Source organism: Bombyx mandarina, chromosome 23 (assembly GCF_030267445.1).
Source record: "Bombyx mandarina strain Sakado chromosome 23, ASM3026744v2".
Lineage (NCBI taxonomy): Eukaryota > Metazoa > Arthropoda > Insecta > Lepidoptera > Bombycidae > Bombyx > Bombyx mandarina.
Genome location: NC_143229.1, coordinates 13,664,997 through 13,683,073, shown reverse-complemented (window position 1 = coordinate 13,683,073; position 18,077 = coordinate 13,664,997). Strand labels below are relative to the sequence as shown.

The 18,077-nt window shown below is 42.7% G+C and overlaps 2 protein-coding genes and 1 long non-coding RNA gene across 4 annotated transcripts in view; 1 reads left to right on the top strand and 2 right to left on the bottom strand.

Annotated features, from left to right (window-relative positions):
- The window catches only part of LOC114241003 (uncharacterized), a 6,398-nt gene extending 3,506 nt beyond the window's left edge, over positions 1 to 2,892 (bottom strand). The window contains exon 1 of the mRNA XM_028171695.2: positions 1,646 to 2,892. Within this exon, the coding sequence (XP_028027496.2) occupies positions 1,646 to 2,877 (1,232 nt within the window). The 5' untranslated portion in view covers positions 2,878 to 2,892. The remainder of the gene's footprint in view (positions 1 to 1,645) is intronic.
- On the top strand, positions 1,074 to 3,029 carry LOC149500208 (uncharacterized). Its single transcript, XR_016325207.1, has 2 exons — positions 1,074 to 1,192; positions 2,660 to 3,029. It is a non-coding gene; the product is annotated as an uncharacterized LOC149500208 (long non-coding RNA).
- Positions 3,021 to 18,077, bottom strand: INTS7 (Integrator complex subunit 7). Of its 2 annotated transcripts, XM_089737437.1 has the most exons (17): positions 17,913 to 18,076; positions 17,425 to 17,839; positions 17,101 to 17,213; positions 16,827 to 16,960; positions 16,380 to 16,568; positions 15,613 to 15,770; positions 14,531 to 14,654; positions 13,860 to 14,071; positions 13,102 to 13,290; positions 12,051 to 12,181; positions 11,274 to 11,515; positions 9,290 to 9,438; positions 8,526 to 8,724; positions 6,755 to 6,969; positions 5,103 to 5,181; positions 3,681 to 3,875; positions 3,021 to 3,156 (listed from the first exon to the last, which is right to left on the bottom strand). In XM_089737437.1, exons 1-17 carry the CDS (start codon positions 17,998 to 18,000, stop codon positions 3,097 to 3,099), a joined length of 2,892 nt encoding a protein of 963 aa, XP_089593563.1. In that variant the 5' UTR covers positions 18,001 to 18,076; the 3' UTR covers positions 3,021 to 3,096. The 2 variants fall into 2 exon arrangements, with proteins under 2 accessions (XP_089593563.1, XP_089593564.1); XM_089737438.1 differs by lacking the exons at positions 3,021 to 3,156; positions 3,681 to 3,875 and having other exon boundaries at positions 6,721 to 6,969; positions 17,913 to 18,077.

Below are 18,077 nucleotides of genomic sequence, written 5' to 3'. Positions count from 1 at the left end.
TCGAACTCGACAAAGAGTTCGCCGTGCAACCTAACCCATGAATCAGCTCGCTGAGTTTCTCGCCGGATCTTCTCAGCAGGTCGCGATTCCGATCCGGTAGTAGATTCATTCGCGAAGCAGCTACTCTTGAGCCGTTAGGTCTCCTTCGGAGGCGCTCGGGTAGCTGTTAGCAAATCCCACCCCTCCTGGCTGAGCCTTTGCTCGCCCACCTGTCCTGGTGAAACTGGAAAGGCCTCCGGCCCACCAGTAATCCTTCAATCATAAAAAAAACCTACATTGTGTAATGCAATCACAGCGATTTGGTTCTCTTTATCACCCCACTCCATTTTAATATTGCAAAATATTGTACAATGTATTGGCGCCAAAATGCGAAAACTCAATGAGCAACCATATAAAAATGACAGATTCCAAATTCAAATGTAATATTTTGTTTATTTTTAGTTGTAACAGTATTTATGGTCAGACTAAGTATATAGCTTCAAAAATCTGTTCCATCCATGAAAATAATTGTTTAATTCCAACAGATCACACGTAGGTACAACGGAACAATTTTATCAATAATCTATTTAATACATGATTATTGATGACGAGTGAGTTGAAGGACTTCAGAAATTAATAATCAGTATATTTACGTTGTGTGAATCAGCGATGTATTGATAAGGACGGCTGATAACGACTCAGGGGCCATTGCAAAGATGTACTATATATTATTATGTTTATTAAATACAAAGAGTTGGAATAGTATTATGTCGCCATCTATACATATAAATAAATTTGGAATGTCTGTTTGTAATATTGAAATAACCGCTTTTTACTACATGCATATGAATTTAAATACGGTACATACACCAAAATATCATTTTTTATAATTTTTGTCTGTCTGTCTGTTTGTTCCGGCTAATCTCTGAAATGGCTCAACCGATTTTTATGGGACTTTTATTGGCAGGTAGCTGATGTAATAAGGAGTAATTTAGGCTACATTAGAAACATTTACATCACAATTACATCTTAGAAAAAATCTGAAATTAAATTCAAATAAAATTATGTTTTGTTAAATTCCACGCGGACGAAGTGGCGGGCACAGCTAGTCTATAATATAGTTGAGTGTAAACACGAAGTCTCAATGGCGACGGGGCGTGGTCGTGATCCCGCGTATACTTCTATACTAGTATTTCTCTATAAACCGCGGAAGGTAAACTTTCTTTGCTTTATTTTTCTAACTCTGCAGTTTTTTTTTTGTGTTGTAGGTGCATACGGCTTTTTTGTATCGTCCCATTAATATTTGTCTGCCCCAAACATTATATAGCTTGAAGGACGAGAATGCCGATATGCAAACAATTAATCTTCGATGCCATGTCTCAATGTTATTTGGGTCATTCAGATTGTAATTTCTATGGACTCTGACGCAATATAATTTAATTTAACGCAAACTTCACGGTGTTTCCGAGCGCTATGACATATCCTTCTTCAAACTGGGCTTGTGGAGAGTACTTAACGGTAGGCAACAGCTTGGCTCTGCCTCTGGTATTGCTGGCGACCATGGGCGACGGTACCCACCCACCATCATGTGGGCTCGTAAGCCTGCAAGGGCAATAAAAAAAAAACTGTTCCCTGACATCCTCCTTGTTCTGTGTGTCCAACTCACCTCACATGGTCTCTGTATTCTTCAGGTATTTGTAATTGTTTTATCCAATATAATTTACAGTCACACGACCAAGCGTTCCCTTGTAAGTCTAGCTTTATGAGTCTTCCAAATGGCTCCATCAATCTCTTGTCCAGTGTGGTTAATCTCGACCCTCGCACGGACAACTCTTCCAAATTGAAATAGTCGGCATCTTCTAAGACTTCTTTACCGAAAGCAAACGCATCGAATTTCGTCAGATTCATGTTCCGTTCCAGCTCCAAAGACGTCAAAGAATGTAATGGTTCGAACAGGTAGCCGGATATTTCGGTAATTTTCAAATTATTTAGTTTCAGTACTTTCAATCCGGCTAGATCTGCGAAGTCTTCACTGGATATAATTTCAATGGGATTATCTGAGATATCTAAGTACTCTAAAGTGAATGGAAATTCGAAAACGTCAGTTATATTGTTGTTTGATATAACGAGTTTTCTAATATCGTAGGCGTCGACAAAGAAGTTGTTTGGCACTCGATTTAACTTCACGCCGCGAAGGCTGAGCGACCTGATCTTCGCGGTCAAACCCAAGCCACTTCTGTCGAACAAATTCACTCGTCGTAGCTCCTCGCCTATATCGTTGTTGTCTAAAACGATTTCCTTCAAATTCGTCAATCGATGAAAAGTCAATTTATCAAGAGACGTAAATCTGTTGTTGGCCAAATTTAAATATTCCAGATTCTTTAGTTTATCGAAAACATGTCCGTCGATTTTGCTAATTGAATTGTCGCTTAAGTCCAACTTCTTCAACGAAGGTAACGCCAAGGAACAGTTTAGATCGACGATATGATTGCGATTGAGATACAGCTCGATCATAGTTGATGAATCGAATATAATTGATGAATCTATCGATTTTATATTATTGTATGACAAATCTAATGAATATATCGTTTTGGGTAACGTTAAATTGACCTTGGCGTCCACGTTTCTGTGGGAGCAGTCGACTGTTTCACCCATGTAGTCTTGATCTGCGTGTTTATAGTTACAGAAGCACGTGCCATCGCAGAGGGAATTGGCGGATGAGACGTATAGTAAAATGAAAATCGGTAACATTTCGTGGCGGCGACGGCCGGGCGCGCACTGTGGCGTGCGGGGCGCCGCGCACTCACCGCCGCCGTTATCGGCAATGCGTCGCAATTTTTGGTCATTCCACTGCGATATTGTAATCAGTGTCAGGTCTGGATCGAGAGCACTGCTCATTGTTGTCGCCGCTCTAGATCGAGGCTTCGTTTTTATCAATGTTTTATTGAAGTGAAACTTCTAATGCGACTCCCAACAAGACTAAAATAGCACTCTGTGCTCTTGCGATGTCCATTGACAAATCAATTAAATAAAACCATACAAAGTTTTAATCGCCTTTATTAATATTAACTTTCCTTATCGTGACATTGTTAAAAGAACATTAGCAAAATCTCAGGATCAAAACCTTCCTCTGCTGTTGTGCGAATTGGACACCTTCGGACTCGGATCGTCGTGAGCCTGGAAACAGTTCGATTTAATTAGTCTACGTACATTTTTATTACCCTTGTAGGCGAGCGTACGGCCCACCTAATAGTGAGTGATTACCGTCGCCAATGGACTTCAGCAATGCCAGGGGCAGAACCAAGCAGCTGCCTACCGTTATACCAAGTCTCAGTTCTACATTACAACGGCTGCCCCACCCTTCAAACTGGAACGCATTTTGCTACTGTAAAAAATAGCCACTAGAATACCTCCAGTATTTTTTTTTATTGCTTAGATGGGCCGACGAGCTCACAGCCCACCTGGTGTTAAGTGGTTACTGGAGTCACAGACATCTATAACGTAAATGCGCCACCCACCTTAAGATATAAGTTCTAAGGTCTCAGTATACCACACTCGTGTTATACATTCTCAGGCGGATCCTTAGGTCGTCTTTTACAATATCCTTGAGAACAGACGGAGCTTTCTCCCTCAAATAAACACGGTATTAAAAACAACAACTTTTCTGAAGTCTCGTTCAGTTCCTACGCGTCATTCATTACCTTGATGACAATCGAAGTCCTGGGGCCGGTGTTCCACAGCTGGCCGCGCTCGTCCACGAAGGCCGACTCCACGGCCACCGTGTACAGTCCCGGGCTGGGCACGCTGACCAGCTGCTGGGCGGAGAAGAAGTCCCGGACGGGCGCGACCGTCTGCACCGCGGTCAGCACCGGCGGCACGTTGGTCAGCTCCACCGTCTGCGGATGACGGGGACTATGAGGGGATGGGGGCGAGGCGCGGGGAGAGGCGCCGGAGACGTGAGCTTCAACTGCTTCGCGGTAGAAATGGCCAGTACGGTGGTACTGTTACTTAAGCCCCTCAATAATAATGCAGACTAAGGCATTCCTGAATTTTCCGCATTGTTAAAACGCGGCAGAACAGAATTAATTGGCTTGAGTAGCGGAAACACACATCGTTGTACTATTTCTTTTATAAAATAAATTGAGTGTCAGTCACAGTTTCCTTTTTTTTAAAAGAGCTCCGTAATCAACCCCGTGACAGTAACTCTCCATGAGGGCACAAAGCGCGCCCCAGTAAACTGAGCCGTTATACATGGACTTCCTTAGGAATTACTACTATCAGCCTACATCCGACATCCGTTTCTGGACAGAGACCTCCCCCAAGCCTCGCCATAACGACTGGTTATGCACTGCTTTTATCCAGCGGATCCCCGAGAACTTATAGCTCCTCGGTCCATCTTGTTGGAGACCTATCCTCGCTTGTTTTTTTTCATACCTAAGCTGATGGTCTTGAGAGACCATATCAGCGTCACTGGGATAATAGGTGAGCTCACGGGGCTCAAGCCTGACGATGTTGCTAGCACGAACCCTAGGAAGAGCAGTGCTTCGCAGAATATACCACCGGATCGGAAACGCGACCCACTGAGAAGATCCAGCGAGAAACTCAGTGGCCTGTGTCTGTAGGTTAATTTACTCGTCGAGCTCTTCGTCGCAAGCGACGGGTTCGACGAGAACGATGACCGGATCCACGCTAAGCTTAGGTTACGAAAAAGCCTTTGAATCGATTAAGACCTGGGCCGCGTTGCAGTCTCTCCAACGGTGCCAAATTGATCATCAGTATATCGAAGTGTTTGAATGAAAACGCTACTATGTCAGTCCGGTAACAGGACCGGGCATTGAAACCCATCCTTTTGCAGCGGAGAGGCAGAGAGATGTTATTTCTCCGAAACCATTTACCGCCGCATTGGAGGATGCCTTCAAAGTTCTGGACTGGAAAGGGCTAGGCATCAACATCTATATAACTCATCTTTGGTTTGCCCAAGATATTGTAATTATGGCTAAAACCTTGGGAGACCTCAGTGCAATGCTCAAAGACCTCAGTAGAGATCCTCAGTAGAGGATCCGAGTGGACCTTAGGAATTAATTCGTGGTAATACATCCGTGGTATAACAATATGGTCAGTACCTTTTCGTTGGTTCTCGGATGCTGCGTGGCGGTCACCGTGATTTGGACGCCTTTAACTTGCCGCTGCTGCTGGCGTTTGCTGTGAGATACATATCGACGGGTGAACGGCTATTTGGTTTAAAGGACATTCTTGCAACTTCACAGGAGAACCATTTAATGTTTAAATTTTGGAAAAAAAACACAGCATAAAAACTTTTTCAGCTATTTGAATGGAGTAAAATTTTAGATGGGTGGATGAGCGCACAGCTCACCTGGTGTTAAGTGGTTACCGAAGCCCATAGGTATCTACTATGTAAATGCGCCACCCACCTTGAGATATAAGTTCAAAGGTCTCAGCATGGTTACAATGGCTGATCTACCTTTCAAGCCGAAACGCGTTACTGCTTCACGGCAGAAACTGCCTGGATATGCGGACTCACAAGAGGTCCTACCACCAATAAAGTCGTCTTCCTACACGGGCAATAAAAAAGCAAACGCGTTTAGTAGTTTTGGGGGTGTCGGCAAACAAACAAACAGACAGATAAATAAATAACTACGCTGCAAACCGCCGGCTCCTAGCACTGCCTGCGGTTTTTGCTAGACGTTGAAATAATTGAAACTATTTTTACTATTTATTCTCGCATTATTGTTAACATTGAATTATTTGTTCATGTCTCTACATTACTGTGAGTGTTCTAAACGCGTGAACGAACATGTGACATATCGTCGTTGTCAAACCAAAATCTGCTATGTGAACTTTTAGAGATTTTTACTTTTTGAACTTTTCGTATAGTTCACGGCCCTATCTACCGTATAAAAAAAAAACTGTTATGTGTCGATAGCTTTCATTTGATATAGTTATTAAAAATTCATCTTCATATAAAATTTTATACGAAAATGTGTTAATTCAAAATAGTTTTTGTACATAGCAGATTTTGGTTTGACAGTGACGATTTACTAAACGCGGGAACAAGTCGTACAGTTAGTTACATATTTTATCTGTATGTTTACGTTCTAGATCCCCCCCACTTGTGTTTATGGGTGCGTTATAAGCGTTCACAACGATAAAAATGCTCCTCGTTCCACATAACGATCGCGGTAGTTGTGGTCGCCGCGAAAACGTCACTTATGACGTCATGACTTACGCTCACGCGAAGCTCACGACGACCCATCTAAAAAGGTGGGTCGTCGAGAAAATTAGCGGCGTTTTCAAAACTCAAAGCATCAAAAATGGCGACCTTACGTTATTTCATGCGGAAAGATAAGATAGTAATCTGGAGCATTATTGCGACCTCTTACCAAATATCCAAGTGCCGCCGCAAAAGACATTTTAATTACATTTGAACGTAAATTAATTAAATACACCACTAATATTAAATATAAAAATTTTTATTATAATTTTTTTCAATATAAATCGATTTAAAGAATAATTAATTAAGTTTATTTTCAAGGCTTACAGATTATAACCTAACCTCTTAAATCTTTTTATTAACTCGCCGTTTGTATTATTTACCTCCATGCTCAAAACGGTTTATAATTCATTCCACTTGAGTTTACTACAGTAACGCTCACAAGCAAACGGAACGGGAAAAATTTGCGGTCGTGAGCGTGATTGTAGTGAACGCTTAGTGGTACGCACCCCTATGTAGCTATGTAGATATGCGGGGACTCACGCGAGCGGGCGCGCGGGCAGTATGACGCCCTCCAGTTTGAGCGCCAGGCGGTGGGACAGCGGCAGCGCGGCGGCGTGGTCCGCGGGCGCGGGCCGCCACGCCGGCGACACGGACACGCGGCACACGGCGCCCGTGCCGCGCCCAGACCACGCACCCCGGGACCACACCGCGCCCGCGCCCGCCGCGCGCACCGCGCACACTACCGCCTCCGCGTGCTGCAGACTCGCCTCGATCAGTCATCATTTCGGATCCTCCCGATCCACTAACGGTGCTTTTAGGTACCACAAGCACCGGTCACCGTCCTCGTCGAACCCGTCGCTTGCGACGAAGGGCTCTATGAGTAAATTAACCCAGAGACACAGCCCACTGAGTTTCTCGCCGGATCTTCTCAGTGGGTCGCGTTTCCGATCCGGTGGTAGATTCCGCGAAGCACTGCTCTTGCTAGAGCCAGTGTTAGCAACACTCCCGGTTTGAGCCCCGTGAGCCCACCTACACGTTAAGGAGCTATCAGCATAGGTAGGAAAGAAACAAAAGGTAAGTGACGTAATGGCGCCCAGGGATACGTCCCGACTTGACGATTACAATTGAAGACATGAATGGATGAAAGGGTTAAGTACAATTTTTAAGATTTTTAAGTTTTTACATTGAACGAAGATGTTCTGTGCCTATAAACCATATTAGACCTTAAAACTCTGGGTTTAAAGGCTATTTTTAGACATTGCATGTGATGAAGAAGTTAGGTACGAAGAAAAAGTATAAGTAACAAAAGTTTTTTGCCCGTTTACTCAAAATGAATAAATTGTGTCATATCCCTTCATTAACTCATGTATACAATTATAACCGTGCCAACACATCTGCCAGTAGCCTCTGGTTTCACCTTCGACTGGTAGCCGTGCTCACGAGGTTCACCCTGAGATAGGTTGTCAACACTGCCTCTAGCAAGAGCAGTGCCTTAGTATTTTTTTTTTATGATTGAAGTTCTACTGGTGGCCCTGAGGCCTTCCAGTTTCATCAGGACAGGTGGGCGAGCAAAAGCTCAGCCAGGAGGGGTGGGATTTGCTAACAGCTGCCCGAGCACCTCCGAAGGAGATCTAACAACTTAAGAGCAGCTGCTTCGCGAATGAATCTACTACCGGATGGGAATAGCGACTCGCTTAGAAGATCCGGTGAGAAACTCAGCGGACTGATGCATGGGTTAGGTTGCACGTCGACTTCTTTCTCGAGTTCGACGAGTACGGTTACCGGGGTCCCTAAGCATGCTCCTAGTGTTAGAGCTGAAGGCATCTAATATAAAGGTTATGGGATCTGATGGATCCGTAAGGACGTGTCTATATCTACCAACATATGCGTATACGGGTATTAGCTAATCCTTTCTTCGAACATAGCACAGCCGCTTTGTAAGAGAAATAGGCAGGGTCATGGCGAAACGCATTACTGCTTCACAGCAGAAATAGGCAGGATGGTGGTACCTACCCGTGCGCACTCACAAGACGTCCTAACACCAGTAAAGTCCGTAATTTAATTTATGCATGTGTAATTGTATTCAGTAAACTAGTTGTGGTGATGAATTATTCATATGTGACTCAGAGATATACAAATATACATTAAAATAAATTGATATGATATTCAACGCCCAGACAAAAAAACAGGTCGCTTGAGGTGGGGACCGAACCCACATCAGCCCAGCAGCAGCAAACGATGCAAAACCCTCAATGCTGGGGCCACCCAAGAGTGTCCGCAAATGTTCAAGACACAGTATCCAAGTGCGTACCCTGTGTGTGATCCCGGGCGTGGTCATGGGGAATTCGGCAAGCTTGCTGGCTATGGCCGCGATGGCCTTGCTGGGAGACAGCGCCACGGCCTCGTCCAGGCTGGTGGCCCGCGGCTCCGGCAGCGTGAGCTCGCGCTCCGGCTGGCTGCTGGCGATGGAGTCCAGCAGCTGCGACAGCTGCGTGTACGTGTGCTGCGAGCTGGTGCGCCGGCTCAGGGTCTTATTGCAGTAGGAGGTACGAGAACGCGTAACGGCAGACAGTAATAGGATGCTCCGCGGAATTAAAGACGATTAGAAATGTTCTTTACGCGTGAATAATACGGTGTACTTTCTCGTGACGCTTGTGGCAACAGTGTTTTAACGTAATTTTGTATTTTGACCATCTCAGTAACTTTTATTGATTTTCCGATCCGCCCATCTCAATTTATTATTATTATTAATATGGTAGTCATTTTGTACTAACAATATACTTCTTAGTTAAACCAAGGTTTACCAGAGTTCAGGAATGGAACCCCCCATCCATTAACCAGAAAAAACAGATATAAATGAGAGAGAGAGAGGAAGACACCCGCGGTGTGTCTAGTCAGCGTTTATCCAATTGTGACTAAGGAAACGGAGACTGTTAATGTCTTCTAGATTATTTTCAGATTGATCCTAAATTCCGTTACTGTTTTAATAAGTTACTCATACGATAGTCATATACGAGTGTGTACGCTATGTTTGAGAATGTGTGTGTACTCGTATGTATATGTGGCAAAGGATACATTTGCAAGTGTCTGAGCGTGGAGTCGTCGGCGTGGAAGGCGGTGCGCGCCATGTCGGCGTAGCGCCGCGCCACTGCGCCCAGCGCCCGCGCCGCGCCTCGAAGCGCACCCGCACTAGCGCCCGCCGCCAGCGCGGGGTCGCGCCCCGCCTACCGTCAATCAGATATGAGGTCAAAGTTACAATTAAAATTTATATATATTTTTGTATTTTTTTTTTATGATTGAAATATTACTGGTGGCCCGGAAGCCTTTCCAATTTCACCAGGACAGGTGGGCGAGCAAAGGCCCAGTCAGGAGGGTTAGGATTTGCTAACAACTGCCTGAGCGCCTCCGAAGGGGACCTAACAACCCAAGAGCAACTGCTTCGCGAATGAATCTACTACTGGATCGGAATCGCGATCCGCTGAGAAGATCCTGGTCGACACTCAGCAGGCTGATGCATGGGTATTTTTGTATGTTTGACAGCGTCTGGTATTCGATGTTAAAATATTCATCGATGATTTATTGTGGACGTCATTCGTGAATACATGTCAGGTATATAACTAGTCAGGTCATAAGTATTGTCACACAGTAAAAACTTTTCTTTTAGAATGCTGGCCACAAAAAAGTTTATTGAATTCGATTTTCGAATTGTTCATGAAAATAAAAATGTATACTTTTAGAATTTTTACTCATTTTTAAATATGGAGTGGACGCTTAAAAAAGACCGTGTTGCAGTTATTGCGTTGTATCGTTCCGGTTACGCGCCAATTTAAATTTTTAACATACTGAAAAATTTGAATATAACCAAAAGATTCGTTTATCGTACCATCAAATGATACAATGAAGACTCTAGTGTAGATGACAGGTCAAGAAGTGGTCGCCCTCGGTCTGTTAGGACTCCAGCAGTGATAAAAGCTGTGAAGGCGCGAATTCAAAGAAACCCAAACGTAAGCAGAAACTGTTGGCCCTTCAGATGGGGCTAAGCAGAACCACGGTGAAAAGGGTGTTAAATGAAGACTTAGGGCTTCGGGCATATCGAAGAAAAACAGGACATCGTTTGAATGCTCGTCTAATGGACCTGAGACTGAAGAGATGCCGCGCTTTGTTGAAGCGGTATGCGGGAAAAAATATCGGGAAATTCTTTTTTCGGATGAAAAAATTTTTACCGTAGAAGAGAGCTACAACAAACAAAATGATAAGGTGTACGCACACAGTAGTGAAGAAGCGAGCAACCGTATTCCGCGTGTCCAACGAGGTCATTTTCCATCCTCGCTCATGGTATGGTTGGGAGTTTCTTATTGGGGCTTAACAGAGGTACATTTTTGTGAGAAAGGTGTAAAAACGAATGCAATTGTGTATCAAAATACAGTCCTGACGAACCTTGTGGAACCTGTTTCTCATACCATGTTCAATAACAGGCACTGGGTATTCCAACAAGATTCGGCGCCAGCTCATAGAGCGAAGAGCACACAAGACTGGCTGGCGGCGCGTGAAATCGACTTCATCCGGCACGAAGACTGGCCCTCCTCCAGTCCAGATTTGAATCCGTTAGATTACAAGATATGGCAACACTTGGAGGAAAAGGCGTTCTCAAAGCCTCATCCCAATTTGGAGTCACTCAAGACATCCTTGATTAAGGCAGCCGCCGATATTGACATGGACCTCGTTCGTACTGCGATAGACGACTGGCCGCGCAGATTGAAGGACGGTATTCAAAATCACGGAGGTCATTTTGAATAAACTTTAGTGTCATAAGAATCTATGTTTGTTAAGTTAATTTTGGTATATGAATGGTTACATAACGAATAAACTTGTTTCAATTATTTTACATTAAACATGTGACAGAATTTATGACCTGACTAGGTACTTAGCTGAGGATCATTTGTTAACCGTTTCATTTGCCAACCGATTGCTTCGTAGCTCTATACACAAACCGCACTTGCTATATGGCTCCGCCTGCGGCATGAATGAGGCGCAAGCTGATAGTGTCACGGCAGGTCACCTGGGCTATGGTTTGCGCGATGGCTGGCGGCGGCTGCGAGCACAGCGCACGCGCCGCGGCGGCCGCGCGCGCCAGGGCCAGCAGCGCCGCCGCCCGCGCCCGCAGCCACGCGGCCGGCAGAGGCGCGCAGCACGCGCACCCCGCGCATCCCGCCGCACACCACGCGCCCCCCGCACCTCCCGCGCCGCCCCATCCACCCGCTACCTCCCACCCCGCCGCCGCCTCCTCCAGCCCCGAGATACCTGTGCACGACAACCCAAACACTGACTCCCAAACAACGCCTAAAGTCATGAGGTCGTAATCTCGATTGTACTGTACAACCGAAGAGAGACAGTTCAGACAGAGAATACTCTACAGAAACCTACATACCGTCTAAAAAAGCAGAAGCAATATATTAGACACTTACATACCATCTTAAAAATCTCTATATATTTTTTACATTGCTGAGAAACGTGTCTCAAGTATCGTTTTTTAAATTCAATTGACAATTCTAGAGATATCAAGAATATTCCTTACAAGTTGAGTAGTTTTGGTGATTGTTTCCGTATCTGACTGTGACTGATCTGTGGCGTTGTCTTTCTCGAACGTTCTAGATGTTACTATATACTTTGATATTCGTTTCGGCTATTCGGCGATAGATGGCGTTACTCTTATCGGCATAACATTATTTCGGTACATCTTTTTTAACGATGTACACGATTTAATTACACGTAGACTCCTTGCTATTTTAGTCCCCTAGCTGTCTGCGTGTACGGACAGTATACATAAGCTCGTTACCGTCGATGGCGAGCTTGGCGTCGGCGGCGGCGGCCCGGTGCAGCGCCGCCAGCCAGCGCTGAGCCGCCTCGCTGGGGGCCTGCGCCGCCAGCCGGACCAGCAGCTCCGCGGCCAAGTGATGATGCCCGTACCTTCGGGACAAACATCTTGAGCGTGTCACCTTATGAGGTTGCGGGAGGAGTTAAAGTAAATTAAGGCAGTCTTCATCAATATTACATTAAAAATTATTTTTCGCATTAATGAAATAACACTTTTTTAAACAAATAATTATCCGCAACACAAAAATAGACAGAGAATCGACGCTTTTGAGATGTTGTGCTGGCGACGTATGCTACGAATACCATGGATGTCCCGCCGCACCAACACTTCTAGGCAGTTAAAAATAGAAAAGACTCAACGTCAAATACTGCGGTACTCAAATATTGCGGTATTTTGGTCATGTTGCACGCAGGGATACCAGCAATTTGGAACGCCTTGTGGTGACCGGTAAAATAGAAGGAAAAAGGCCTAGGGGTAGAGGTCCCAAACGATGGTCGGACCAAATAGCGGAGGAACTGAGGATACCTGTCAGCGACGCACTCCACCAAGCTACAAAACGGGATCGATGGAGACAACTGGTTGACGGAATCGGACGCAGTCACGATCCTCAGCAGTGAGGGACCGATCGAAGAGAGAGAGATTCGCAACACGCTTCGTCAGATTATAGAAACAGAGTTATCAGCAACATGCTTCGTCAAAAAGTACAATACTTACCTTCAGCTGCAAGCGTCGTCATAAGTAAGTTGTTATGCGATAGAAACACGCAAGATAGTATATATAGCACAAAACCGGCGGACGGAATCTATATTTTGTAACAGTTTTTTTTTAAGTATGGCACAGGAATATTATAAACGTTTTTACTGTTTGTTTTACAATATGCTAAACTTTATCTATTGTATGACATTGAGTTGTAAAAAAAACTCATCTAAAATATACGTAAAGAAAATGTAAGGACGACTGTTAAGTTATTCTGTTTCAAGGTCTACATCAACAGACCATATTATGCTCTCACCTCAAGGCGGCCCTGGCGACTCTGTATCGCACCCAACCGTCAGCCACTTGGACCGCGTCCAAGATCTTCGTGCACCAGTCGTTGCTGATGGTAAAGGTCAACGCTTTCCCGGCCCGTTCTTGGAAAAGCACCGTGCAGAGCAGCACCAGAGCGTTGCCTTCGTCTGACGGATTTGCTATCGCATTTTCTCTGCAAAGAATAACGCGTATTTGTCAACACAGCGACATCCGTTCGAAGCTCCGTGACAAAATATCGTCAGATTTGAATCGCCAATTGCAACCAGATTATCAATGCGTAGTTCATTGTTGAATCAAAAATGGCCACATTATATGTACACGCGTTTGTAGCGTAGTCTTGCTTTTCCTTTTGGCGTTAAAATACTCTGAATAAATGCATCGAATTAAGACCTAGAGTTGGACGTCATCGCACACCGAATCGAGTACTGAATTTTCAGCAACAATGTAAACAACTCAATATCATTATGTATTTGTTGATAATGTAGTGACGTATTAAACAGATTTGACCAAACAGAAAGATTTCTTTTTCTCAGTGCCGTCTAAACTAGAACTGAATCGGTCATTTTTAACAGATGATACAAAAAAAAAAAATATTTTAGAAATGTAGATCTTTTACTTTTTATTTTTACTTAATCTACATTTGTGAATTGTACTTGTTTAATTAATTTCACGAATTAACCCTATTTTAAAAGTCACTACTAATTTAAGGGTTTGATTTTAAATTTAAGGTATTTTGTTTACCTCTGCATGGCTTCCAACGCTTGATGCAGTGCGGGCAACGCTGGTGCCACCGACATGGGACAGTAGGTTCCACCACCTAACGCGCCCAGGGCTTCCAGGATCGAGGCCTCCCTCGGGCCAGGGCTGGCCCAGCTACTGGTAGCCAGTTGTCCAGCAAGCACCGATGCCGTCCGTGGAGCGTAAACTGTGGGTTCTGCAGTGCTCAGTTGGACCTGGCAATGGGTTACCGTTCAAGTTTTGTCTTGACCTCGTGACTATTATGTCTCAATCAACTTAACCAATCCACGTTTGTGTTCAGGTTGTTTTTAATATATCGTGTGGATGAAGTTAAAACAGACAATTATGATTGTAATCTGACCACTGATCACTCAAGGGTAGGTTGTGAATTTTTTAATGAGGATTAAAAAAAAATTATGTATTAAAGAAAAATAAACTTTGTCTTTGCTTTTTTTTATAACTTCTTTAAATCTTTTAACATTAATGTGTGTTAGAGGAAATTTCAATTTTTCGAGGGTATTTAAAAAAAATGTTATCTACAGCTGGATCAATATTCTACTTCTCAATCGTGTCACTCTTGACAGAATGATCGTGGTCGTGATGTAGAGTTGAAGGGGGCGTATACAGCCAGAGATATAATTGTCGAACACCTTTCTTTCTCATTTATGACTTACCAAACACCTAAGCGCAACCCTGAGTGACTTTATATTCTGCCCATTATCAGCCCCTGCCGCTATCACCAGGGACTCCAGAGCCAACATCAGATCTGAACCTTCCACCGGAAGACATTCTTCGTAGCTACAAGACATATTAAAAAATGCTGAATGCTAACAGACAGCCTGACACGGTGTGTGCTGTTAGCATTTGTTTGTTATGTTACACAAGTCCATGTGAAATACAAAAGCTTGTAGCAAAGATATATTTTAATACCAAAGTTTCTAAAGTAAGATACATTGCTACATCACCCGTTAGCATTATTTTTTTTTGATAGAATGGTAATATGTAAATGTTGCCTGATAACAAAAAGGGCCTTTAAAAACTAGTGCTTTATTTGTTCACGCATTGAGATAAAATACTTATATATAGCTTCTTTAAGTGCAACCAAATTTTCAATTACAAGTGTATTTATAACGTTTTTTTATGGGACAGTTAAAAGTATCAGATGACATTTATGTTTGCTATCCTTGTTCAGTCATGTGATCCACAAAAATAGCATTTGTATATGAGTTTTCCTTTTGGCTTTAGAGAATAGGTACTGAAAGGTATATTTTCTTGTTAAATTTCGGGCACAAGCAATAATTTTTATATCACAGAATGTTTTTCTAATAAATATATTGGAATTGAGATTTAAGGTAATAGTAGTTCAAGGTATATTAGTGATATTTAACTTTGTACGATAATAGGTTCCATACAGTCATATCTTAACAAAGTAAACAGATTTGTTTATTTATGTTCTTGTTTAGTAACCAAGAGCCTAAGAGATGCCCTGGAAGATGCTAGTCATTACATTTTGACAGGTGGCAGGACGTCTTGTAAGTCCACATGGGTAGGTACCACCACCCCGCCTATTTCTGTCGTGAAGCAGTCATGCGTTTCTGCTTGAGGCGGGCCAGCTGTTGTATTGTAAAAATGAGACCTTAGAATTACGTTGCATTTACGTTGTAGATGTCTATGGGCACCGGTAACTACTTAGTACCAGGTGGGTCGTGAGCTCGTTCACCGATTTAAAGCAATAAAAAAAATTATGAATAGTCACCAATGAACAACGATCCTGGTGAGGACATCTGCAGCGGTTGCGGCTTGTTTCAAGTCAGCACTGAGAGCGGCTTCACTGCAGTACTGCCTCAGGGCACTGTACTCGCCGCGCTGAGGACACCCTGCCGTGGCGCACACTGCTGGGCACTGCACCAGAATCTAGAAGGATAAATTGTCATGTAATCTCCTTGAATAAAAACATGCATTTTACCAATTATAATTAATACTTTTAAGTGAGTCCTTTTTTCAATTAAATAAAGCACAGTGAGATATCTTATTGTTGAAAATAGCTTGCAAAACAAAAAAGTTTAGTGGTAATGCCCTGCAAATGAGTCATTAACCTTTCCGGTACTAGTTGTATATTATCTATCATTTCTATAAAATATGATGTGACTCTATGTGTTCATTATTGAGCATTATTGGAATTCGTAAATTTTACTCCACATTTACAATTACAATTTAAGATGACACTGTCATCCCCTACCAATCACCATGCCTCAAAAATCCATGGATTTAACATCCTCCGATAAAATGAACTTAATTTTTTGAGTGCAAAGGCATGTTCTGGGCCTGATCCAGTCCAATTTCAGTTGTCATGATAATATTTCACATCAACCAGCAAAGTGTTTGACTTCAAAAGGCATATCAGGACTTCAGTTTCACTTCCAAAAAAGAGTGGTAGCAATTATAGGCAGCATTGATTATAAACTTTAGTAATAATTTCTCAAGGTAGAAAGAGTGCCCATAAATGCTAAATAAAAGAATTACCTGCATTACTCGAAGGCACAGCATAGTGTGGTCAGTGTCTCGACTATCGCTAGCGGCTCTGACCAGGTTCTGTATACAGTGTGCGGGCCACAGAGCTGCATTCTCAGCCAACTTCTTGAGGCCGAGCAATGCGGAACGACGTACGGCTGATCGGGCATCATTCATGGCTATATTTAGTAGTAGTTCAACCTATAAAATTAAAAGCACTGAAGTTTTTAATACACATAGTAATATTATAATAAAGTAATAAGCTTGACTGTGTTCTGAGCTCTATGAATGCATTTCCTTCTTATGAGCTTTAAATTTTACTTAATTACTCCTTAAGCAGTTATTTGATACTACAATAAACATTGCTAAGCCTATAAGTTATGGTAACCACGTCTGATCAGGGCTTCACTTTGTGCTTCTGCAGTAGCTTTTTATAAACATGTAATGAATTATTCTCACCTGATCAGGAACATGAACTACTGTATCTGAAGCTATATGTGTGAGTGCAGTAATTGAAGCTCGTACCGAACTTGACGAAGGAAACTTGTCTAACAATGATCTTAATAATTTCAAAACTCCTTGTGCTCTGATTGCTAGAAAACAAAAAAAAAGGATAAGTGTAATTCTAAATTACTTAATAGGTGGTTGGTTTATCAATTTTATTTTTATATATGTTTAAGAATAAAGAAATTAATTTGAATAAAGGTAGGTAACTAGTAAAATTCCTGATTACCTCCACCATGAACGGTCCTCAGGGCTCTGACAAGTTTTGCTCGTCTCTCAGCAGCAGTGCCCTCACTTTCCACCATATCTGATAGTTTATTGCACATGGCTACTGCAAACGAACTAAAACACATCACAATATGATAAAATACTAGTACAAAATATGCATTTAAAAGTTTGAGAGACAATTAAATAAGCAGTTTATACTTCTGGTAATTAGTAACACCTAGTTATGATTTGGATGCATTGGATAAATTTTTATTAAGTACCTATTTGGTTAACAGAATGAATTTTTGCCTCAGTGACAGTTTTTGTAGCTTATGACAGCACTTACTTGGAGTGGGCAGCAAATCTAGTAGTAGCATATATAGCAGCATCAACTTCAACATTGTCATGGCTATCCAAGCCCCTTCGGATTGCGTGATGTACATTCTGGCGCTCTGGGATAATACCTGCTACTGCACCAAGCGTTCTCAGAGCGAGAGCCCTAGCCACCGGATCGTTTGAGTGTAGAACACTAAAGATCCTCCTCAAGAACTCGTCTACGTTCAGAATCTTATCTAGGTGCTTTTCGCTTTGTTGACAGACTCTCAAAACCCAGAGTCTCAAAAAATTGTTACCCATACGAAAAACGTCAGACAATTTAAGAAAAGATGAATTAATTAATATAGGGAAAGGATATTTTTCGAAAAGACGAGGGAACCGAACGATGGCTTCACATTGCTCTCCTACTTTGCAAGACCGTAGGCCTGGAGAAAAAAACATTTTTTATTTTGTTTTTTAAATAAAAGTTTTCTAGGTATTAGTAGAGGTTATATTTACCTTTATCGAGCTCGGTCAATGCTGAATTTGCATCTTGTTCAGGCTCCGCCGAATTGTCGTTGAATGTATTCATTTTAACACCAATCATTATTCGTTTAGGTTATTTAATAAGAATAATTTTAATTTATTTTGTTTTGATTGTTTACCTATGTAAACATAGATTAA